Here is a 25559-nt window from a genome sequence, read left to right on the forward strand (position 1 = left end):
TTTCTTCTTCTGAAAACCCAGACACTGTTTCTTATTTATTTTGGGACACTGCTTTTATACTCTGCAGATAGCAAACTCCTAGCTTCTACCAATTTGCCAAGAGATTCACTTGACATCTACTGCCAATTTCCCTGATTTTTTTTTTTTTTTGTCATACTGCCTGATACTTACATCTCAAAGGTAATGCCTAAAAATCAGTCATTTTAGAATTGTCCTAACCATTCTACCAGATAAACTTTGGTCTAAAAATTGCTGTGGGTGGGGCATTTAATTGAAGACTCAAAGAAAGCAAATAAAACCAAAATAATATATAACGAAATAGGACATAAACCTTCACACAGGCAGGTTATATTATCTAGTTGGGAAATTATTCATACAATAAATGTATGTTAAGCATTTACTATGGACTAGGCACCATGTTATACTCTGCAAAAAAAATGAAAAAGAACTATAAAAACTAATTCTGCCCAAAACTACTCCTCAACTCCCACATGAGTTTCCAATGTGTTGGCAATGCTCCACAGGATTCAGATTTGCCACCCCTACAATCACATGAATCAATTCCTCAAATCTCTTCATACATTTAAATCTCTTTACACGTGGTGATAAAGAATGCTACTGGCAATGTCTCTGGAGACCACCAACTGATACGACCAAAGACAGAGCTTTTAGTTTTATAGCAAACTGAATACAGAAGAATTACGCGAATTGATGAGAAATATGGGATAGGTCTGATGAGCAAAAACATGCAAGTAAATAGAAAAAAAAACTAACAAAACTATCAATAAATAATGGAAATTCAGAACTGATTTAAAAAGTCATTTATTTCTATTAGCTAAAAACCAATATTTATCTAACATATCACAAAGAATGTCTTAACATTTTTTATAACACGCCTGCAAAATATTCTATATTTAAAAGGTCAGTTCTGCCACCTAGTGCCACAGAATGTTAGAATACCATTGTGCTGAAGTACAGTATGAGAAGAGTCATGACTTACAACTGTAAACATGGTATTCTCACTTTATTCTACCATCTTTTGTTTACAGGTGAATTAAGTTATGTATTATAACAATCATGAAGAATAAATATGGCTATAGTTATCAAACCTCTTAGTGAATTTAACATAAACTTGGAATTGTCACAGTACCCTCAGTACCCTCTTGTGGAATGTCCTGTTCCATTCTCCTCTCTAAATTCTGATTATCCTTGAAATCCATGCTCTGTTTCTCTAGCTGTATTTATTAACTATGTCATATAGCAACTGCTCAGTTAACATGGTTGGTAACATCACATATACTGTTCTTTTTAGAATAAAGTCTATTCTCCGTATGACTGGGTGATCTATTTCAGAAGAAAAAAAATTGTATGTATTCTCCTACTGAATTCTGTACGTTTTTCTCTATCACTTTCAAAATAGCCTAGTATTTTATAAATAATACCTTATCATAATCTGGCCCACCTACTTACTCAGTGAAGTAAATCATAAATTTTAGTTACTCAGAGAGAAGAAACATATAAAACGAGAGGAAAACAAGAGAAGTAAAAGGATAACACAGAGAAAATAGGCATTCAATTTAAAACATGAAGTCAGCATGGTGACAGAGGCCTGTAATCCCAGCACTCAGGAAGATGAGGCAGGATCGGGGGCATTCAAGGCCAGCCTGGGCTACGTAAGCAAGAACCTGTCTCAAAAACAAAAACAAAGACAAAAACTTGAGTTAATCAACAAGCCTTACCTTCCAGCATCAGTAAGCAATAAAGTACCATAGGCAGATATTCACTTACAACATTTCTGAATGGTTGAACTAAAAAAAGTCAAGTTTTTCTTACCTTAGCAGTTTTAATATAGTGACTCAAAACTTCTGCTCTGATTTTTAATGTTTGAGCATGAAGAATCTCTCTAACAACCCAAAAGCTTACCTGCAGATGGAAATTAAAAAACAGGTGGACAGGATTAATGATAGAAAGTACTTGATGAACTTCCCATGGGTGCTTACAAATGTTTTCTTTCCCTTGGCTCATCACCAAGACATAACCAAGCTTCTAATATTGTATACACTTCACATTAAGAGACAAAGATGTGTGTGTACATACATATAAAACTTCATTAATGTGTAAAAGTTAATATAAATTTTTAGGGAAAAGAGCTTTGTAAGAGACTGCAACATAATCAAAGTGGTACATCAAGAGCATCTATTCAAGGTCTGGCAGAGTGGTTCAAGTGGTAGAGTGTCTGCCTAGCAAGTATGAGGCCCTAAGCTCAAGACCCAGTGCCACCAAAACCAAAAAATTTATATGCAAATACAAATAAGGTTTTTTGTTTGTTTTTGGGTACTGGGGTTTGAACTCAGGGTTTCACTCTTGCACTCTACCATTTGAGCCACTCCACCAGTCTTTTTTTTTTTGCTATATTCTGAAACATATTGGCAGAATTAGGTATGCTCTAAAATCAAACACTGTTTGACACAACTTACACATTTTTGTGGCTGTGAAACCCTACACTGCCATCTGTTTACATTGAGCAGAATCTTGAAGATTCCAGGTATTGGCTGGGCACAGTGGCTCAAGCCGATAATACCAGCCACCTGGGAGGTGGTAATCAGAAAGATGGTGGTTCCAGAGCAGCCTGGGCAAAAAGTTCATAAGACCTCATTTCAACCAATGGCTGGAAATAGTGGCATGCACCTGTCTTCCCAACTACATGGGGAAGCACAAATAGGAGGACTAAGGTCCAGGCTGATCTGGGCATAATATGAAACCCTATGTCAAAAATAATCAACACAAAAAAGGCTGGGGGCATGGCTCCAGTGGTACAGTGCCTACCTGAAGCCCTGAGTCCAACTCCTAGTACCACAAAAAAAAAAAAATGTGTGTTTGTGTGTATGTTGGTATGGTTTTATTATAACTAAAATAAAATGTAAAAAGTAGATATCCAAATTAGGCATTCTCAAATTAAGGTTGCATTTCAAAAATTTTATAATGCTTTCTATTTCAATGAAACTAACTTTTTGGTTTCTTTTATAAACATTAAAGGGCTGGCAGAGTGGCACAAGTGGTAGGGTACCTGCCTAGCAAGTATGAAGCTCCGAGCTCAAACCTTAGTAACACCAAAAAACCCCAAAAAACTCATGGTTAAAAATATTAAAAATCATTTATCATAAGACACAGATTTATTATATTACTAAATAATCTAATACAGTTTGCCTATTACATGATATAATACATACATAAATCATGAACTACCACTTTAAGTCATGTACTACAAAAATAAAAGCAAAGCACTGTTAAGATGGTTCAATTTTACAAAAATCTAAAAACAGGATGTGGTTAGAAAGCTTAGTGCAAAAGGTATGTCATACCTTGTATTTCTTCACTTTTAAAAATGACAAGTATTTCAGGTTTTTCTTGCCATTTTCATTTGTAAACAGGTGTCAACAGTATATATATATTTTTTACTTTGCAAATTTTTATTTGTTGCTTACTAACATTAAGCTTTCTCCATTTTCAATATGTACTTTCTTTAGAAAAGTGTCTGAATAAAATTTTTATTATTATTCATTTATTCACATGTGCATACATTGTTTGGGTCATTTCTCCCTCCAGCCTCCACCCCCACCCTCTGTCACCTCCCTGCTCCCTTCCAGGCAGAACCTGTTCTGTGCTTTTCTCCAGTTCTGTTGAAGAGTAGAAATAAGCAATAATAAGAAAGATACAGTGTTTTTGCTAGTTGAGATAAGGACAGCTATACAGAGAGATTGCTAGCATTGCTTCCATGTACAAGTGTGTTACAACCCAGGTTGATTCATCTCTAACTGATCTTTACACTGGTTCCTGATCTCCTTCTCATGTTGACCTTTGTCACTTTAAAGTTTCTGTATTAATTCCTCTGGAGTGGGGACATCAACTGCTTTCATGTTTTGGGTTTTCTATCTAACCCTGTACCTCCTGTATATGTTCTCCTCTTGTCATGCAACCCAAGTCCTACAACATTGCTGTATTTCCCCTAGATCTAAAGACCACATATGAGGGAAAACATAAGAGGAAATCATCAGAGACTACTTTGAAAGCCTGTACTCTAATAAACTTGAAAATTTTGAAGAATGAACAGATTTCTAGATACTTACAACCATCCAAAACTGAACCAGGAGGACATTAATCACCTGAATAGATCTATACCATAAAACAAAATTGAAGCAGCAATTAAGAGTCTCCCAAAAAAAGAGAAGTCCAGGACCTGATGGATTCACTGCTGAATTCCATCAGATGTTTGAAGAAGAACTAATACCAATCCTCCTTAAACTGTTCCATGAAATAGAAAGGGAAGGAATACTGCCTAACTCGTTTTATGAAGCCAACATTACTCTCATTACAAAACAGCCAAAAAGGAGAACTACAGACCAATGTCCTTAATGAGTATTGGTGCAAAAATCCTCAATAAAAGAATGGCAAACCAAACCCAACAACATATCACAAAGATCATTCACCATGACCAAGTTGGCTTCATCCCAGGGATGCACGGGTGGTTCAACATATGCAAATCTATAAACATGTGTGTATTTTGAGCTACAAATGGTAACAAATCTCCCTGATCCTAGTAAGACTTACTTCTAAAAAGAATCAAGTTATATAATTATTTAAATAAAAACCTTAGCAAATATAACTATGAATTCAATCTAAACTGCATGGTTACTTGACTTTAATTGAACAACACACTAATACTTGGGTGATTTAAAAACATTAATTCTGTCACTCCTTTCATCAAAAGTTGTGATGTGTATCACCTCTCAATGAATTAGAGCAAGCTCGTGACTGCTTTCATGAAGAGGATAAAATTGATATTGACTTCCAGAATGAACTCTAAGAGACCATGAAGCCCCTGTGTTAATTGCTGGAACATTCTCTCTGGGAACCTTGAGCTACAATCTAAGAAGTCCGACTCTTCTGAGACAATGTTGAAAAGGCTAAGTATATGTGCTCTAAAAACACTCCTGGTTAACACCAACCACACCTGAGAAGACTGAGCCAGAATAACCAACACCAAGACTTTGTTTAACAGTAATTTAGAGACAAGATTCCAAGATGGCGGCTAGAGGGAGGAAGCAGAAAGCGTGCCTCCTAAAGCAAAATAAAGGAGAGACGCTGGAGATACACCTTACAGGAAAAACCACCAAGAAGAGGCAAAACTTTGACGCCTCCACACCTCCAGCCTGTGCATAGCATCTTCACTTCACGTTAAACGGAGAAACCAGGAGGGCTCCTGTGCCACCACCACATGGCAGCAACCAGATGGCTTGACAAGACACAGACTACAAGGTGAGCTAAGCGGCGCGCAGTAGTCCCCCAGACAACCCTGGGCCAGATCAGCATAGCCCCCTGGACGGACCGACCCCCACCCAGGGAAAAAAAGAAAAAAAAAAACTGAATAATAAGCAATAACAACAAAAAAGACACGTAGAAAAGAGGTTGGGGTGCCCTGAGTGCCAAAGAGAGGGGGAAGGGAAATCACTCACAAGCCGGATGGAGAAGGCAGGAGCAGCGGCACATGCCCAGCAACCAGGAATGGGAAAGCTTGTAAAAGTGGCGGTGGGAGGAAAACTCCACAGGAGAGTGGGGAAGACCTACTTCTCACATGAGCTGTAAACAAACACGCAGGCCTGAGAAAGCAAGTGCAGTGTCACCTCCCCCAGTGTGCTTGGAAAGGGGAAAGCTTGTAGCAGAGGCTCACACACAGGAGAACTCTGAGTAAACAAAGCCTACGGGGCCAGGTGAGTGCTAAACTCCATCCTGAGATCTGCATAAATAATGCCTCCAGCAACAGCAGGCTGAAAGCAGCAGGCAGGTGAGCCCCAGCCTCAGATACCATTCACAGAACTGTCTCCAGGGTCTTTTTTTTTTTCTCCCTACCTTTGATGAAACAACAACCGAACTACACCTGCATGCTGAAAAATTTACTGAAACTGTATTGCATTTGAACTTGGGACACTGTGTGGGTTTCTTTTTCTTTGTTTTGTTTTCAATTTTCTTCCCCTTTGATGAGATGACAGAACTACTTCTGAGACACCATCTCCAGTACTGGAGGCTAAAGAACTAAGAAGAAGATTATTAAGACTGAAACTTCATTGCATTTGAACTTGGAGATTTTTTTTTCATTGATTTTTTTTTTATAATTTTTTTCGATCCTCTGTCTCTCTAATGCCTGCGCAGCTTACTGTTGATTAGTACACTATCTCTCCCTGTTGATATCTTTGAAATTTTTGTTTGTTTTGTTTTTTCTACTTATTTGTTTTTCCATTTCTAACTTCTTTGCTTTCAATGTCCTCTCACTGTTCCATTCTAAATATCACCATTGCTATTATTACAAGCTAGAAAATACTTAATTGCATACAGTACAGGGACAATAACAACACCAAGGGCAATGACAGGAACACAGAAAAAACAGGGAAACCAGTTTCTCCACAGCAAAAATTTAGTACAGGAACCAGAGGGAAATGAAGAAAACAGATACTCAGATCCAGACTCAAACAAAATGAAGACAAAGTATGCCAAAGAACCCAATGAAGCCCACAAGAACAATCTAAAAGAAGAAATACTACAGGTAATCAATGAGAATTTTATAGAGATGATACTGGATATGGTCAACCAAAATGTACAGGAGACACTCAAGAAATTCCAAGACAACAAAAATAGAGAATTTGAAAAAGCACAAGAAGAAATAAAAGAAACCATAGAAGCACTGTATAAACATCAAAGTGAAACAAAGAACACAATTAATAAATAGATAAATGAACTCAGGATGAAAATAGACAACATTTAAGAGGAAGCAACTCAGGATATAGAAAACCACAGAAAAAAGAACAAAACAGAACTGCAAAACAAAATGAAAGGCCAATCCAGCAGAACAGAACAAACAGAAGACAGAATCTCAGAACTCAAAGATGAAATGGTAATTAAAGGAAAAACAGAAGAACTATTAGTTAAACAACTCAAGACCTGTGAAAAGAAAATGCAAGAACTCACCGACTATATCAAAAGACCAAATCTGAGAATCATGGGCACTGAAGAAGGAGAAGAGGTGCAAGCAAAGGGAATGCGTAATATATTCAACAAAATAATAACAGAAAATTTCCCAAATCTAGAGAAATCTATTCCCATACATGCAAGAGGCCTCAGAACACCAAACAGACCAGATTAAAACGTAAGTACCCCATGGCATATCATCAAAACAACAGGAACAGAAAGGAGAGAAAGAATATTGAAGGCTGTGAAAGAAAAAACAAATAACAAAGGTAAACCCATCCAAATCACAGCAGACTTCTCAATGGAAACATTAAGAGCAAGAAGAGCTTGGGGTGAGATCTTCCGGGCACTGTATGAAAATAACTTCAAACCCAGGATACTCTACCCAGCAAAATTATCATTCAAAATAGATGGAGCAATAAAAGTCTTCCATGATAAGCAGAAATTAAAACAATATGTGACCACAAAGCAACCACTACAAAAGATCCTTCAAGGGATTCTGCACACAAAGTGAAAACCAACATAACCATGAAAGGGCAGGCAGCACCAAACTACAGGAAAAGAAAAAGCAAGAAAGTAGAGAGTAACTTCAATCAAACCTTCAAACAACTAAGACAACTAAATGACAGGAATCACCACATACCTATCAGTACTAATGCTTAACATTAATGGACTAATTCCCACATCAAAAGGCACCATTTTACGAAATGGATTAAAAAGGAAGATCCAACAATTTGTTGCTTACAGGAGACCCATCTCACTGATAGAAGTAAGCATAGGCTTAGGATGAGAGGCCGGAAGAAGAATTACCAAGCCGATGGCCCCTGAAAACGGGCAGGAGTAGCAATACTTATCTCTGACAAAGTAGACTTCAAACCTACACTGATCAAACAAGATAAAGAAGGACATTCCATACTAATAAAAGTGGAAACAGACCAAAAGGAAACAACAATTATCAACCTATATGCCCCCAATGTCAACGCACCCAATTTCATCAAACATACCCTGAAGGTCCTAAAGTATATATTAACTCTAACACAGTGGTTGTGGGAGACTTTAACACCCCATTATCATCAATACATAGGTCATCCAAACAAAAACTCAATAAAGAAATCCTAGATCTAAAATATACAATACATCAAATGGACCTACTTGATGTCTACAGAACACTTCATCCAACTCCTACACAATATACATTCTTCTCTGCAGCCCATGGAACCTTCTCCAAAATTGATCATATCCTAGGGCACAAAGCAAGACTCAACAAATATAAGAAAATAGAAACTATACCATGCATACTATCTGATCACAAAGCAACAAAACTAGAACTCAACAACAAAAGTAAAGACAAAAAACATGTAAACAGCTGGAAACTGAATAACTCATTACTTAATGAACAATGGGTCATTGCTGAATAACTCATTACTTAATGAACAATGGGTCATTGATGAAATAAAAGAGGAAATTAAAAAGTTCCTGGAAGTCAATGAAAATGAAAACACAACCTACCGGAACCTATGGGACACAGCAAAGGCAGTCCTGAGAGGAACGTTTATAGCCATGAGTGCATATATTAAAAAGACTGAAAGATCCCAAATCAACAACTTAATGATACATCTCAAATTCCAAGAAAAACAAGAACAAGCAAATCCCCAAACAAATAGAAGGAGAGAAATAATAAAAATAAGAGCTGAAATCAATAAAATAGAAACCACAAAAACCTTACAAAGAATTAATGAAACAAAAAGATGGTTGTTTGAAAAAATAAACAAGATCAACAGACCCCTGGCAAACCTGACTAAAATGAGGAGAGAAAAAAACCCAAATTAGTAGAATCAGGAATGCAAAAGGGGAGATAACAACAAACACCATGGAAGCCCAGGAAATCAGAGACTACGTTGAGAACCTATATTCAAATAAATTTGAAAATCTTAAAGAAATGGACAGATTTCTAGATACATATGACCATGCAAAACTGAACCAAAAGGATATTAATCACCTGAATAGATCTATAACACAAAATGAAATTGAAGCAGCAATCAAGAGTCTCCCCAAAAAGAAAAGTTCAGGACCTGATGGATTCTCTGCTGAATTCTATCAGACCTTTAAAGAAGAACTGACACCAACCTTTCTTAAACTGTTCCACGAAATAGAAAGGGAAGGAAAACTGCCTAACACATTTTATGGAGCCAGTATTACACTTATCCCAAAACCAGGTAAAGACACCTCCAAAAAGGAGAACTATAGGCCAATCTCCTTAATGAACATTGATGCAAAAATTCTCAATAAAATAATGGCAAACCGAATTCAACACATCAAAAAGATCATTCACCACGACCAAGTAGGCTTCATCCCAGGAATGCAGGCATGGTTCAATATACGAAAATCAATAAATGTAATAAACCACATCAACAGAAGCAAAGACAAAAAACCATTTGATCATCTCAATAGATGCAGAAAAAGCCTTTGATAAGATCCAACACCATTTCATGATAGAAGCTCTAAGAAAACTAGGAATAGAAAGAAAGTATCTCAACATTATAAAAGCTATATATGACAAAACTACAGCCAGCATTATACTTAATGGAGAAAAACTGAAACTGTTCCCTCTAAAATCAGGAACTAGACTAGGATGCCCACTATCTCCACTCCTATTCAACACAGTACTGGAATTCCTAGCCAGAGCAATTAGGCAAGAAGAAGGAATAAAAGGAATACAAATAGGTAAAGGAACTGTCAAAATATCCCTATTTACAGATGACATGATCCTATACCTTAAAGACCCAAAAAACTCTACTCAAAAGCTCCTAGACACCATCAATACCTACAGCAAGGTAGCAGGATATAAAATCAACATAGAAAAATCATTAGCATTCTATACACTAATAATGAACAAACTGAGAAAGAATATATGAAAACAATTCCATTTAAAATAGCCTCAAAAAAAATCAAATACCTAGGTGTAAACCTAACAAAGGGTGGGAATGACCGCTACAAGGAAAACATACACTTCTGAAGAAAGAGATTGTGGAAGACTATAGAAAGTGGAGAGATCTCCCATGTTCATGGATTGGTAGAATCAACATAGTAAAAATGTCTATACTCCCAAAAGTAATCTACATGTTTAATGCAATTCCCATCAAAATTCCAATGACATTCATTAAAGAGATCGAAAATCTACTGTGAAATTTATATGGAAACAAAAGAGGCCACGAATATCGAAGGCAATACTCAGTCAAAAGAACAACGCTGGAGGTATCACGATACCTGACTTCAAACTATATTACAAAGCAGTAACAATAAAAACAGCATGGTACTGGCACAAAAACAGACATGAAGACCAGTGGAACAGAATAGAGGACCCAGATATGAAGCCACACAACTATAACCAACTTGTCTTTGACAAGGAGCTAAAAATATACGATGGAGAAATAGCAGCCTCTTCAACAAAAACTGCTGGGAAAACTGGTTAGCAGTCTGCAAAAAACTGAAACTAGATTCATGTATATCACCCTATACCAAGATTAACTCAAAATGGATCAAGGATCTTAATATCAGACCACAGACTCTAAAGTTGATACAGGAAAGAGTAGGAAATACTCTGGACATGTAATTATTTTCACTTTGATGGTGATTACAAAGATAACTGCCTGACAGTAATTCATTAAATACTACATTTGTTTTGTGGTTGTCTGGATCTATGCTTTATTTTATAGTAAGTGGTCTAAAGGAAGTAAGAAATAAGGAAATACAGAATAGCAGTAGGATGGCCGCTGAATGATACCCCCTAGAATCTCTCTTCACAGATGCACCAAATTGAACAGCTACTCTCACACCAAACTTCCTCCACAAGAGCTAAGGGAATCAGAACTGGCAGCACAGTTCATCTCACAAACACACCGAAGGGAGCCAGTTGGCGGGAATGAGCATAAAGTTCAGAGGTATCCAGGAAAGAGCCGGTGAGTGCAGCTACTGCAGTTGACATCCTGGGCCAGGGTGGCCGACTCTATGTCAAAAGAAAGACCTGGTAAGCAGCACTGCCCTGCCATTAGTCACAAGCATGTCTTGGTAATCTAGGTGTGGACTAAATGGCATGATCATAGAGACCATAAGCAATGTCAGAGGCCAACACTGCACTCACTTGTCTAGAGAAAAACAGCCTGTGAGTGAGTATGGGAGATATACATGGAAGACACCACAGGTCAAGTGAGGAGTGAAACTGGAATTAGGGAAGTTGACAGCCTGGCCCTTGAGAGTCAGCACAAGAATTTACAAACAGAATTTTAAGTCTACTTTTCTATTTGGCACCCTGGTCACACTGCCACTGAGCTAAATCTCCAAACCAGACAGCCCCTGCTTACCTAACCCATTCAGACTTAAAAACAAAAAACAACAAAAAAACCTTGCCTGGGAGGATAGGTAGCCAACTCTCCTCCCCAGCAACTAAGAAAATATTGACTGTTTTTTGTCTTTTTCCGGTTTTTTGTTTGGGGTTATTTTTGTTCTCTTTCTTGCCTTCTATTTTGCTCCTTTCTCCCTTTTTTTGTAATTATACATGAGTCACAATACTGACTTTTTAACATTCGATTTTTAAGCATCTCTTCTACCTCCCTCTGGTACAAACCTCCCCCAATTTTACTTTCTTTCCATCTATAATTACCTTAGTTCTCTCTCTCTCTTATCTGTTCTTCTCTGTCTCCTCATTCACACTCCTTTGTCATTATTTTTGGCAGGTTGTTAGATTGACAGATTGCTTACTCCCCTTTCTCACTATACATTTAATTGGCTCTTTTCTATCTCCTTCTTTCTCACTAGCCCTCTCTATTTACTTTAGTATCCTCCCTTCATCCCCCACCTTATAATTTTGTGCTGTTCATTAGTATTATCCCTATCTTCTTTCCATTACTGCTGACACCAACTAATGTCTTCATAGTTGACCAAGTACTATCTTTGCTCCTTTATTCCTCTAAAGATACTGAAGTAATGGCTGTGATTATTCTTCATTAGGGACTACTGTATTCTAATAGTGGGTGTGTCTCTCAACTGTGATTGCCTCTGCACTAGATGAGTAGAGAAGGGGACTGAACCCAGAGTCTTGAATATGATGAGTTAATATCTGACTACTGAACCACACCACTGGTCCAGTGTAAAGAAATATACCACAACCCAGTCCTGTCTAAACATTGTGAATAGTTCAGCTGAAGGCACACCAAAGATTAAAACTTCCAATCTAAAGTTAGCCTCAGATATGTAAGTCCCAACAAAGAAACTCAAGTAATATGAAAAAACAATGTAACACATCTTCTTTATTTTTTTATTTTTTTTTTGTTGTTGTTTTTATTTAATTTTTTTTTCCTTTTTCTTTTATTATTCATATGTGCATACAAGGCTTGGTTCATTTCTCCCCCCTGCCCCCACCCCCTCCCTTACCACCCACTCCACCCCCTCCCTCTCCCCTGCCTCAATACCCAGCAGAAACTATTTTGCCCTTATTTCTAATACACATCTTCTTTAAAAGTCAACAATTCCACAATAAAGGACTAGAATGATAGTGAAGTAGATGAAATTTCAAACAATGAACTCAAAAGAATGTTAAGAATGATTAATGAAATTTTAAAGAACATGTATAAACACCTGAATGAATTCAAAGAAAATGCAAATAAACAGCTGAATGAAATAGGGAAGACAATGAAGGATATGAAAGGACTTCAATAAAGATACAGAAACTCAGAGAAAAAAATTAAACAAATTCTGAAAATGAAAAGTTTAATAACTTTAAAGACAAAGTACTAAGAAAATAAAAACAGAACACGCAAGACCTCTGTGACACCACTAAGAGACCAAACTTAAAAATCGTGGGTACAGAAGTACAAACTAAAGGCACAGATAACATTCAATGAAATAAAAGCAGAAAATTACCCCAATCTTGAGAAAGAGTTATTCAAGTACAGGAAGCTTTTGGGATACCAAACAGGTAAGATCAAAAGAACCTCTCCAAGGCATGTTATAGTAAAAAATACTGGAAATACAGAACAAGGAAAGAATATTGAAAGTTGCAAGGGAAAAGGAACAAGTCATATATATAAGGAAAATCCATCAGAACAACAGATTTCTCAACAGAAACTCTAAAAGGAAAGAGAGCATGCAATGATAAATTCCAAGTTCTGAAATAAAACAACCATCAACCTACACTACTACATCCAGCAAGCTCCCTTTTATAATTGAAGGAGAAATAAAAATCTTCCATGATCAACAAAAACTAAAGGAATTCATGGTCACTAAACCAGCTCAGAAGATACTTAAAGGAATCATATGCACAGAAGGGAAGGATAAGTGAAAAGAGGAAAATTCGGGAAAGAATAAATCCCATTAGATGAGTAGATAAACAAATGAGGATTAGGAATGAATCAAACATCACAATAACAACAAAATGACAGGAAATACTACATACCATTCAATAATAATGCTGAATGATCTTGTTATCAATTCTTCAATCAAGACATAGACTAATGATTGGACTGAAAAACAACATCCAACCATTTGTTGACTATAAAAAGCACAACACACTGGCAAAAGCTAAAAAGGGATAAGGAAAAAAGTTCCAAGCAAATGGAGTCTAAAAGCAAGAAAAAGTAGCTATACTCGTATCTTGCCAAAACAGACTACAAACCAAAATTATTCAAGAGAGACAAAGATCACTTTATATTGAAGGGAATAATCCATGAAAAGATAACAATTACAAATATATATGCACTGAACAACGGTGCACCAAATTTCATAAAACAAATACTACTGGATATAAATAATAGTAGATGATTTCAATATCCAACTCTCACCAAAAGATAGAGGTAATCCAGAGCAAAAAAAACCCAAAAAACCAAAAAAAACCCAACAAAGAAATTTTGTAATTAAACAACACTATAGACCAAATGCACCTAATAGCATCTACAGATTATCTTACTCAACAGCTACATAAAACATTCTCATCAGACCATGGGACTTTTTCCAACTAGGTCAGAAATTTTAAGACATAAGAAAAGTATTAACAAATATAAAGAAATTGAAATACTTCCCTATATTTTATTAGCTCACAAAGGAATAAAACTAGAAATCAATAAAAAACTACAAAGAAATTCAAACAACATGGAGACTAAACAATACACTGCCGAATGATCAGCGGGTTGTTAAAAATATGAGGAAAAAAAAAATAGATTCCAAGAACCAAATGAAAATGGAAAGACAACTTACCAGAACTGTGGATACATAGGAAGTTTACAGCTATGAGCATCTACACTAAAAAACCAGAAAGATATCAAATAACCTAATGATGCACTTCATACTCTTAGAAACAACAACTAAACCTAGTAGGCAGAGAAAATAATACAGATTAGGGGAGAAATTAATCAGAGGGGGACTAAAGAAAATACAAAGAATTAATGAAACAAAAAGTTAGTTCTCTGAAAAGATAAACAAGATTGATAAACCTTTAGCCAAACTACCCAAAAGGAGGGAGAAGACCCAAATTAATAAAATTAGAGGTGAAAAGGGGGATATCACAACAAACACCAACGAAATTCAGAGGATCATTAGGGAATACTTTGAAAACATGTTCTAATGAACTGGAAAATCTAGAAGAAATGGCTAACTTTCTGGATGCATTTGACTTACCAAAATTAAACCAAGATGATATAAACCACTTAAGTAGGTGTACAACAAGCAATGAGACTGAAGCAATAAAAAGTCTCCCACAAAGAAGAGCCCAGGACCAGATAGATTCACTGCCAAATTCTACCAGACCTGTAATGAACTAATACCAATGCTATACTACTAACACACAGAGCTATACAGCCAAAAGCAAGCTACAGATTCAATGCAATTTTCATTAAAATCCCAATGTCATTCTTCACAGAAACAGAAAAAGAAAAATCAATCCTAAAACTCAAATGGAAATACAAAGGCCCAGAATAGCAAAAATAATTCTGAGCAGAAAGAACAATGCTAGAGGCATCACAATACTGAACTTCGAATTATACTACAGAGCCAGAATAACAACAATAACAATAACAAAAGATTAAAAAACGAAAAAAACATGGTACTGGCATAAAAAGACACCCAGACCAAGGGAACAGAACAGAAGACCTACAAATAAACCCACATAGCTATACCCATCTGACTTTTGACAAGAGAGCAAAAACATACATTGGAGAAAAGCTAGCCTCTTCAACAAATGGTGCTAAGAAAACTGGCTACCTACACAGATAAGACTAAAATTAAACTCCTATCTTTCACCTTGTACAAGATACCAATTCAAAATGGATCAAAGATTTTTTTTCCTTTATTTATAGATGTATACAATGATTGGGTCATTACTCCCCCCTTCCCCCCGCCCTCTCGCTTCCAAGCAGTGGATCAAAGATCTGAATGTAAGATCTAAAACTTTGAAACTACTATAGGAAAACAGATGAATATAGGCATCAGTAATTACTTTCTGAAAAGGCCTCTAACTGCCCAGGAAATAAGAGCAAGAAGTGGCAAATGGGATTGCATCCAATTAAAAAGCTGCACATCAAAAGAAGCAATTACCAGAATCAAGAGACAAGCCACAGAATGGGAGAAAATGTTTTCAGGCTATTAACCAGATGAAGGATTAATATTCAGAATATATAAAGAGCTTAAAAATTCAACATTAAAACAATAATGTAATTAGCAAATAAGCAAAAGAACTGAACAGAAAGTTCTCAAAAGAAATACAATGGCTAATAAATACATGAAGAAATGTTCAACATGCTTAGCCATAAAGGAAATGCACATCAAAATGACACTGAAATTTAATTTTACCCCAATCAGAATGGCAACCATTAAGAAAACAAACAATAGCTGGGTACCAGGGGCTCACACCTATAATCCTAGCTACTCAAGAAGCAGCAATTAGGAGGATAAGGTTCAAGGCCAGCCTGGGTAAACAGTACACAAGACCCTATCTTGAAAATACCAAACACAAAAAAGGGCTGGCAGAATGGCTCAAGTGGTAGATTGCCTGCCTAGCAAGCATGAGGCCCTGAGTTCAAATTCCTGTATGACCCCAAAAGAAAACAAATAACTAATGCTGGACAGCATATGGGGGAAAAGGAACCTTTATACATTATTGGTGACCCATGAAAAAATGCTAGACACTATCAGAAAATAACTAAAGCAAAAAATTCTGGAGGTGTGACTCAAATGATAGAGTGCCTGCCTAGCAAGCCTAAGGCCCTGAGTCTGAACCCAGTACCACTAAAACAAAACAAAAACAAACAAAAAAAGATCTATTATATGGCCTAATGACAATTAATAATAATGTATCATGTACATGAATTTGCTGAGAACAGATTTTAAGTGCTCTTAATATAAAAATGTAATCATGAGGTGACTGATATTAACTGGCTTGATTTAATCAATTCTACAACCCAGACATGTAACAAAATATTATGTTGTTTGCCTACAGGTATACAATTTGTCAATTAAAAAAAACTAAGAAGAGACGGAATGAAAAATAACCCTTTTGCTGAAACTAGTAATAATTAAGTGCAATGTGGGATGCAAAACAGTATCTTAGAACAACACTACAAAAGGGTATTACTGAGAAAACTGAAGAAATTTGAGTAAGGTCTTTAGTTAACAGCATTGTACCGACATGAATCTCCTGGTTCTGACAACTATACTATTGGTATAGAAGATGCTGACATGGAGCTGGGAGAATATGGAAACTCTCTGAACTAGTTTTTCGTTTTTTTCCTAAGTCCAAGTTAAAAGGCAAGATTGTCAGACTGTATATAAACAGTAAGACCCAATTGGATGCTGTCCACTGAGACATTTTAAAAGTAAATATGCAGACAGGTGTCTCTATACAACTCTTCCTAACGTCCTTTCTAATTTCCTAGTTCAGATCTCTTGTAACACCTTACTAGATAACAGAGTAATGGAGTATATGTAATAATAAGGCTTATTAGGGGATCAACTGCAATCTGGATTAAGAATAAAAGCTTTTGGTGTATTGTGCCATACTTGACTCTAACAACCTGGTTTACTTAAGAATAATATGACTGCTTAAACTCTAATGTCAAATTCGTGAGTACTATTCAGGGGATGGGAATAAAATGGAGGGGTGAACTTGTTCAAAGTATACTGTGCTCATGTATGGAATTATCACAACAAACCCCCCCATGTATATTAATACATGCTAATTCAAAAAGAAAATAAAAAAATTTTTAAAAAAAGTTACACGGCCAAAGACATTTAGAAAACATTGCTCTATATCACGGGGTTTTTTTGTTTTTGTTTTTCTTTTGGTAGTACTGGGGCTTGAATTCCGGGCCTTACACTTGCTAGGCAAGTGCTCTACCACTTGAGCCACTCTACCAGTCCTAGAAAATGCCACTCTAGAATTCTCTTGAAGATTTACAAAACACTTTGGCATATTAACAGTTTAGGACATCCTGCAAAAAAAAAACTTTTACTGTAATGATAAACCCTGACCACCTCAGAAAAAGTTTTTAAATAACTATTATATAGCTCAAGTAACCAATTCAGTACAAGACATGTTCTTCCTATGCTCCTATTAACGGCTTCAATCTCCTTTTAAAAAGCTTAACCTCACTTCCATTTGGGGGAGTACAGTGACTCAAATAACCTGAGAATCTATTCACTATAAAGTCCTAGAAATGCTGGATTAAATATAACAAAATTAACATGCACACACAATCTGAGTTGGAAGGACAATAAAGGATTTGCTGAGGCCAAACACAAAGAAGGAAATAAAGGCAAAGCATCAGTTACAAGAGTGGATACAGCAACTGTCCTTGGAGGATTTCCTGTCTTAGTGATGTACAGGCTTGGACTTAATACTCTTTCAGAAAAAGACACAGGACCTCACACTTCTCACTTCTTCATCTATTTCTATCTAAGGATTCCACAAGGGCTGCAATCTCAGTAAAAACTGGAACAAAACCATTCACCTATTGAAAAGGGAAGACAACACAGATGTTCATATTAATCTAGGCTTTTGGGTAGTCAAGGAGAAAAAAATTAGTCCTTCATAAAAGACCTTAGCTACATTTGGAGTTTAAAGTTCCATTACAGAGAAATACAGATATTCTCCAACCAAAAATTTAACATAAAAAATAGTCTTCCGTTTGTGATAGACCTGTGTACTACAAAACCAAATAGCCTCCCAGAAAGGATATACCTTTAATCTAAGACAGCAGCAATGACCACAAAGCTTATACAGAAATGAGCTTTCAATCTAAACTTATGAAACTCCTAACAAATAAGCTCTTATGAGTAAGGATTAACAGAAAAAAATGGAGAAAAGAGTATCCATAAGGATTTCAGATATTAATACAGAAACAATAAGTTGTCCAAAATTACTTTAAAGTGAAAAAATATGAAAAGAACATGACATTAAGGTAAAGGAACATAGTGACAAACAGATAAAACATATCTGAAGGGTTGGGTAGCCTGATGGTTGAGTACTTGCTTCAAATGCGTGAGGCCCTGGGTTTGATTCACAGCACTGCACACACACACAAAAAATAACAAAACAAAACCAGAAACAAAAACAAAACAACGCCCCCCCCAACACACATCTGAAGGAAATTAGTGAACTGAAATTCAGATCTGAGGAAGTCCTCCAAATGGAGCACAGAGATAAACAAAAGATAGAGACAGTTAAGAGACAAGACTGTCAATTTCCAACAAATTTCCAATAGCAATTGGGGGTGGCGGGTACAGATCATAAATACAGACAATATTTAAAGAAGTACTGGCTGAAAATACTTCACAACACAGGGCTGGCAGAGTGGCTCAAGTGGTGAAGTATCTGCCTAGCAAGTATGAGGCCCTGAGTTCAAATCCCACTGCTTCCAAATAAATAAATAAATAAAATGAAAATATTCTATAACTGGTGTGAAAAGACAAAAGAAAACTTATTTACTGAGGAACTAAATTTCAGAGATGACCAAAATTTTATAAACAACTCACATGATTAAATCTTCTTGTGAAGGCAACTGCATTTGGTGCAGAACTATATTTTTCTTTTTTATTCCATCCACAACTTGAAAGCTCCTGGAAAAATAAGGTGAAAATTAAATCTAAAAAACAGTCCAGTTTTCTTATAATAAGGAATTTCAAACATTAAAGACAATTTGTACTTTTCTGAAATGACTTTAAGCAAATTTTATTAGAAAATATAGGACAGTAAAATCACTTGCCTAAAATAACTTAGGCAAACATACTTTGTAGACAAAATACTGGTGGATTCTTCTCAAGATAACTGCTACATGTCAACCTAAGTGCTTTATACATAGTAGCTAGTTTGATCCATTATTATTATGATTTATCATAAGAATCCCAGATAAAATTAATGTAATTTCTAAATTTATGTTAATGCAATAATCAAAGTGTGTCCATCAGATTACAATTTAAACTTATCAAAACCATTCAAAGTAGTCATCTGACACAATTATAGATATCTACATGTAAGGGTGATTTCATTTTCCAACGATAAGCAATGTTGTTACAAATAAGGAACATCCTTATATCTTTTCTGACATTTCTGATTTCCTAAAGATATAGTCCTAGAAGTGAAATCACTAGGTCAAAGAGCACATAACCTTTTTAATGTTTTGAAACTTGTTAAATTGCACCCCCTTCCCAAAATAATGAATCATTTATACTACCATTAACAATGACTGTCAGTTTCATAACAGTCTTATCAAACTAGGTATATTTCTTTCTCTTTCTATATATTATTGCCTCAATTACCCCAATTATGAGAATAATTATGTTTGTTGTCAAACAGAGAAATACAGGAATAGGGAGAGGGCTGTGAGTCACCTGTTGAGTCTACCACTCAAAGAAAACATAGAGAAATATCTTCCTAGTCTTCTACATATGTGTATATGGCCCATTTTTTATTCGTTTAGAGTAGTCAATATACCTGTCCTGTCCTATGTAATTAAATACACTGATTATGTTTTAAAAGTTTGTTCCATCCTGAAAACAGATGTCTTAATAAAAGCAGTAATAGAACAGCTAATACTAATACACAGAAATTACTACGTCATAGTGCTTTATTCATAACAACTCATTTGATCCTATCTTTATAATTACAATATATCATGATAAATAAGAGACCTAGACAGAAATATTAGTGAATTATGACCTATTTTTTTTTTTTAAAACAGGGTCTCATTATGTAACTCAGGCTGGCCTCAAACTCACAATCCTCTTTACCTCAGCCTCCCAAATGCTTGGATTACAGCTGTGTGTCAACACACCTGGCTTCATTTTTAACATTAAAAAAATTTTTTTTCTTTCCTTTTTATTTGGGGGGAGGGAGGGAAGTACTGAATTGAATCCAGGGCTTTGCACATGGTAGGTAAGCCCCTACTACAGAACTATATCCCTAGCCCCTTTAAATGCTTTTCTGACTCCTCAAAAAATCCTAAGTTTTTAGAAAATCCATTCAACTTTTAGAACTTTTTAGCATAATTCATTTAATGGAAAAAATGCTGTCCCACTTTAAGAAAACTCTGTTGGAAACAGAGAGGAGGGTTGAAAAAAAAAAAAAGAGCGCAATGAACAGTCATGATATTTGGGATCAAACAGTTTACTATGCTATTGGAGCTCTCCATTCTAAAGATGCTTATAATTAAAAAAAAACCAGGAGGGTTTTTAAAAACAAAACTGGTAAGGCTATAGTTTCTACTCCATAAAACATTTTCCCTTTTGAAACAATGTTAAATTACTACCCTATCTGACACAACAACAAATAAAACTAGAAAGATGGAGACTTAATCAGTGGTTGCCAAGGGTTAAGGATGGTGGGTGTGGGGAGTAGTGGGATGGGTAGGACTAGAAAGGGTAGCACAGGAAGAACTCTGGTGATGAACACGTCAACACATCTGTTTGACTGTGGTGGTACAGACAAACGCGTGTGTGTGTTTGTATGTGTATAAATATACATATATACACACAAACATATACATATGAGATAAAATGTCATAGAACTACATAGATATATATTTTAAAAATGTGAGTTTCCTGATTTTGATATTGTACTACAGTTAAGAAAGACTAACTGTTGAGAAAAACTGACCGGAAGGTAAATGCGAATTTTCTGCACTATTTTTACAACTTCCTATCTTACAACTTTCTATAGTACAACTTTCTATAGATTTTTAATTATCTCACAATAAAAGGCTTAAAAAATAACAAAAATCATCTAATGGATTATGAAGCTATATTAAGACTCCAGGAACTCACTGATTACTTTCTTAAATCTTGACATGCATTCAGGATTACCCAGTCTTAAAAGGTTTTTCGCTTTGCCTCCCAATAGTCACTTAAGTTCCTATGTGAGAAAAATACTGCTTTACTTTTGTCTCAAGAGAGATCAAAACAGGCCATCCAAATGTACTTCTTTGGTATATTTCAAGTTGGTTATTCAGAGAAACTGCAGACCTCTGCAGTCATAGGAATGGCTTTGAAAAAAATATCCTTTTGCAAATAAAATTTAGAAATTAAAAAAAATCTTTTTGAGTTGGGCATAGTGGTGCGTGCCTATTACAGTTCCAGCTTCTTGGAAGGTTGAGGTGAGAAGATTGATTGAGCCTAGAAGTACAGGATAACCTGGGGAACAAAGCAAAACATTTTACTAATAAAAATCTGTATTAGTAAAGTAAGCAGGGGATGCAGATCTTCTTTCTGTCTACAAGAGATCTTTTCACAGGAAGAAGAAATTGGGGATCTGACATCTGGCCCAAACAGATGACCATGAATATCTTCAGAGGGTTGCTACCTGAAAACTTTGTTTACATAGATAAGACAACCTTTGATGATTGTGCAGTTTATCTCCTGAACTTACTGTGGCCGCGTCCACCCACCCTATTACTTTGTGTGTAATGTAAATACAGTATGGAAGCATCAATCCTCTGGCCCTTTCCTTGAGTTTCACTCATACTTTGGGTGTGGCTCCTATACCTATACATGGAACAAATTTTTGTTTGGTTTGTCTCCTGCTAATCTATGTATTATCAGTTTATTTCATGTACTAAAATTACTAAGTGTCTTCAGAGGAAAAAGAGAAATTTAAAACTTTCCTATAGTCTCTATCTCTTTTTGTCTCAGACTCTAAGCTCTTCCTCCAAGACACACTAGAGTACAATCTCAGAAATAAATTCTGTCACAACTGTCATCTTCATATTGAAAATTTTCACCCTGGTCACAAGATATATTATATATTAAAACATCTCACATGAACAGCACAAAGTTGAATAAACTTAGTCACACGAAAGATGCTTTTTTATAGGATCTGATGTAAAAATAGGACTGGTTTAAATATACTATGTAAATAAGCCTCCAAAGGCTAAATGAAATACATAGTAGCCTTAACATTCCTTAAAATTTGTTCCAATGTATTTAACTTGCAATTTTAAGTTCAGGCAGTAAAGAGAATCTTTGAATAATGCAGATATATAAAGACAATTTCCTAGCAGCCTCTGAAATGTATTTGAAAGAATATTCATGGATCCATTTGGAACCATGAAAGTGTTTAGCCCAAAATTCAGTTGCATTTATTTGGAAGCACATGGGAAGGTAAAACCCCACAACTGATCACTCACCACCTACCCTATGAAAGAATTACTGAATTCACAGGAGTCACAGCTTCTCTTACGTCTTGTAGGTTTGATCTGTAAAGTGAAATTCTTGATCTAAATTTCATCTTGTAGGTGCCAACACTCTTAAAAGGACTGTTCTAAGGGTGATGATGTAGGGATACCTATAGACAGAAGAAGAGAAAAGGCCAATATAGCATGTAGACAAGAGATTAAGGGAGGAAAAGAAAAGCTATGGAGTCCAAAAGACTGTGGGTGGGAGAAGCAATTGTGATAGGGGACATGAAGAGAAGGTAACTGTTTCTGAGCTATCTTTCTACTCAAAAGTAGAAAGCTTTAAAGGGATATTGTGTATCCATCTGCATTCAGGAAGAAAGAAGTCTGCCACACATAAAGCACTCACTAACATCCCAGTATTTTTAATTCAAAACATATTTTGAAGTTATACAACTCCAATGAAATAAGATAAACTAAAAATACCCTTTCTCTTTTCTAATGTACTCACCCTTTCTTCCTCTCCCTCCTCTCAGTATGTTAAAATTGCCTCAATAATGAGATTAGAGATACAGACAAGAACTATTTTCTTCTTCCCAGGATGCCATAATGTATCTACTCTTTAAAACAACAATTTTCTTCGTTACTTTCTCTAGTCCTAATCCAAACCTTATCTTACTATATACTAAGGAGTTCATAGTAACGAACAGCAAGAATACAAACTGACAATAACAGTTTACTCCAGACTATAAGAAAAATTTCAAATTTACATGTCTTTGCTATCTTCAGGTACCTCACTATATCTGTGGATTGCTTACATTTTAATTATAATGCAATCATAACTTTCATGACAGCAGGACAGAATTATGATATACTTGATGCTGGCTAGATCTTTGGATGTTGCCACAAGAAGTCTTTTGGCAAACACAAAAAAGTTTACACAAAGAAAGCTCTTTTACACATATCATTAAGAAAAATCTCAATTGTGTCTCAGAAATAAGATTCATAATTAACTAGTATACATTTTACCTCATTTAACCATTATTCTTTCTCAATCTCTAGTGAACCATAGTTGTACAGAAGGGACTTATTTATTCTTTGTATTTAAGGTCTTCTCACTAACATACAGTCTTCTCTCAGTACCTACTGGGAGACTGTTCCAGGACTACCCTCAGATACCAAATCTCTTATATAAAATAATAGTACTTGAATATAACCTATGCATATCCTCCCATATACTGTAAAGTATCTTTAGACTACTTCTAATACCTAAAATAATGTAAATGTTATATAAATGCAGGCTGAATGTTCCCTGTCTGAAATGTTGGGGATGATAAATATTCCTAAACTTTAAAGGTCTGAAAAAATTTACACTCCCATTTTCAGTGAAGTGTTGCTATCTAATATGTTTCCTTACTTGAAATGACTGGGGCCAGAAGTATTTCACATTTTGGAGCTTTTAGATTTTGGAACATTTGTGTAGACTATCAATTGAGCATCTCTAATCTGAAAACTTGAAACCCAAAAATGCTCCAAATTTCAGATTAAGGATTGTCAACCTGCAGCTATTATACTGCCTTGCTTAAAGAATAGCGACAAGGATAAAAGTCTGTACATGTTTATTACAGGTTTATTTTTTTCCCAAGTATGTTCAATTTGTGGTTGTTTGTATATCTGGATGCAGAACCTGCAGATACAGAAATGTAATTTAAATGACTGTGTTGAGCTACTAGAGTTAAAATGTGGAACTTTCCTTGTTGAGTATAGTATCTATTAGAAGAATTTCAGGAAGAACTTGTCACTTTATTAACACTTGAGAACCTTGTAAAAAAGGCAAACATTACCCACTGTAATGACTGCAGTATAGATTTTAAACACAGTTCATCCTTTAAGATTTATGGGGGGTGTGGGGAAGCCTAGAGAATTGCTACTGAAGAGAAAATTGGATTGCAAGCCACCTTTCTGTTATAATTCAGCCTGAGCTGAATGATATAAAACACACTCTGAAAAGCCCTGTTGGTATAAATGTGGCAAAGTCTTCAGATGAAATCCATGAATATAACAACATGCTGAACCTTCAGAATACAATCAACAACTCCTCAATTTGAAAGAACTCACGGAGAGTGGTCCTATGAATGTGTAAAAGGTTTCTAAAACAAAATAAACCATCATCAAAAGAGAAATCATATTAGGGAAATCCATGTACATAAGATGTGAAGAAACTTCAATGAGAGCCAAGCTTCAATTGAATATTAAAATCACACAAGAAATTAATGAATGTGCAAAGCCTTTCAGGTAAACTTCTGCCCTATTCAGCACTGGAGAATTCATATTAGAAAAGAAAACTGAAAATACTCTAAATTACAGAAGAAAACTTCATTTTCCACAAAAAGAATGTTACTTTACAGAAGTCACATTGGATTGTTCACAGACTTTTGCAGAAATTACTCCAAACATGATAAACAATGGGAAATGGTATGCCTATATGCTGCACAGTATGAAGCTTTGGAATGGCCATTTATCAAGTTTGAATTTTGAACAGGGTAATAGGTATTATTCCAGGTACTAGGTTCACCAGTGAATGGAACAGACTAAGGTTCCTGCCCTTGCGAAATTTACCTTTCAGACAGACCCCGATCCATAAACATTTGACTAGTAACTTTCAGACAGACCCCGATCCATAAACATTTGACTAGTGACTTCCCCTCAACCTTCTCTTAAAGATCCCAGCAATTTTGAGCAAAATGCAGCTCTTATCCTGAAGTCACCTACTTCCAGAAATTTCTCAAAGATCTAGAAGGTGCTTTAAAGATCAGCTAGCCCAAATATCCGTTCTTCTGGTTTGGAAAAAAAAAAAAAAAAAAAATTACGTCAAAGATAAGAAACATA

At 35.6% G+C, this 25559-nt stretch overlaps 1 protein-coding gene across 4 annotated transcripts in view; it reads right to left on the reverse strand.

Annotated features, from left to right (window-relative positions):
- The window catches only part of Ralgps2 (Ral GEF with PH domain and SH3 binding motif 2), a 153280-nt gene that overhangs the window by 82826 nt on the left and 44895 nt on the right, over positions 1–25559 (reverse strand). For all 4 annotated transcript variants that reach the window (XM_074047353.1, XM_020174745.2, XM_020174742.2 and 1 more), the window contains exons 5-6: positions 19039–19122; positions 1834–1923 (exon numbers count right to left, since the gene is read on the reverse strand). In XM_074047353.1, the coding sequence (XP_073903454.1) occupies positions 1834–1923; positions 19039–19122 (174 nt within the window). The remainder of the gene's footprint in view (positions 1–1833; positions 1924–19038; positions 19123–25559) is intronic.

This window comes from Castor canadensis, chromosome 11 (genome assembly GCF_047511655.1).
Source record: "Castor canadensis chromosome 11, mCasCan1.hap1v2, whole genome shotgun sequence".
NCBI lineage: Eukaryota > Metazoa > Chordata > Mammalia > Rodentia > Castoridae > Castor > Castor canadensis.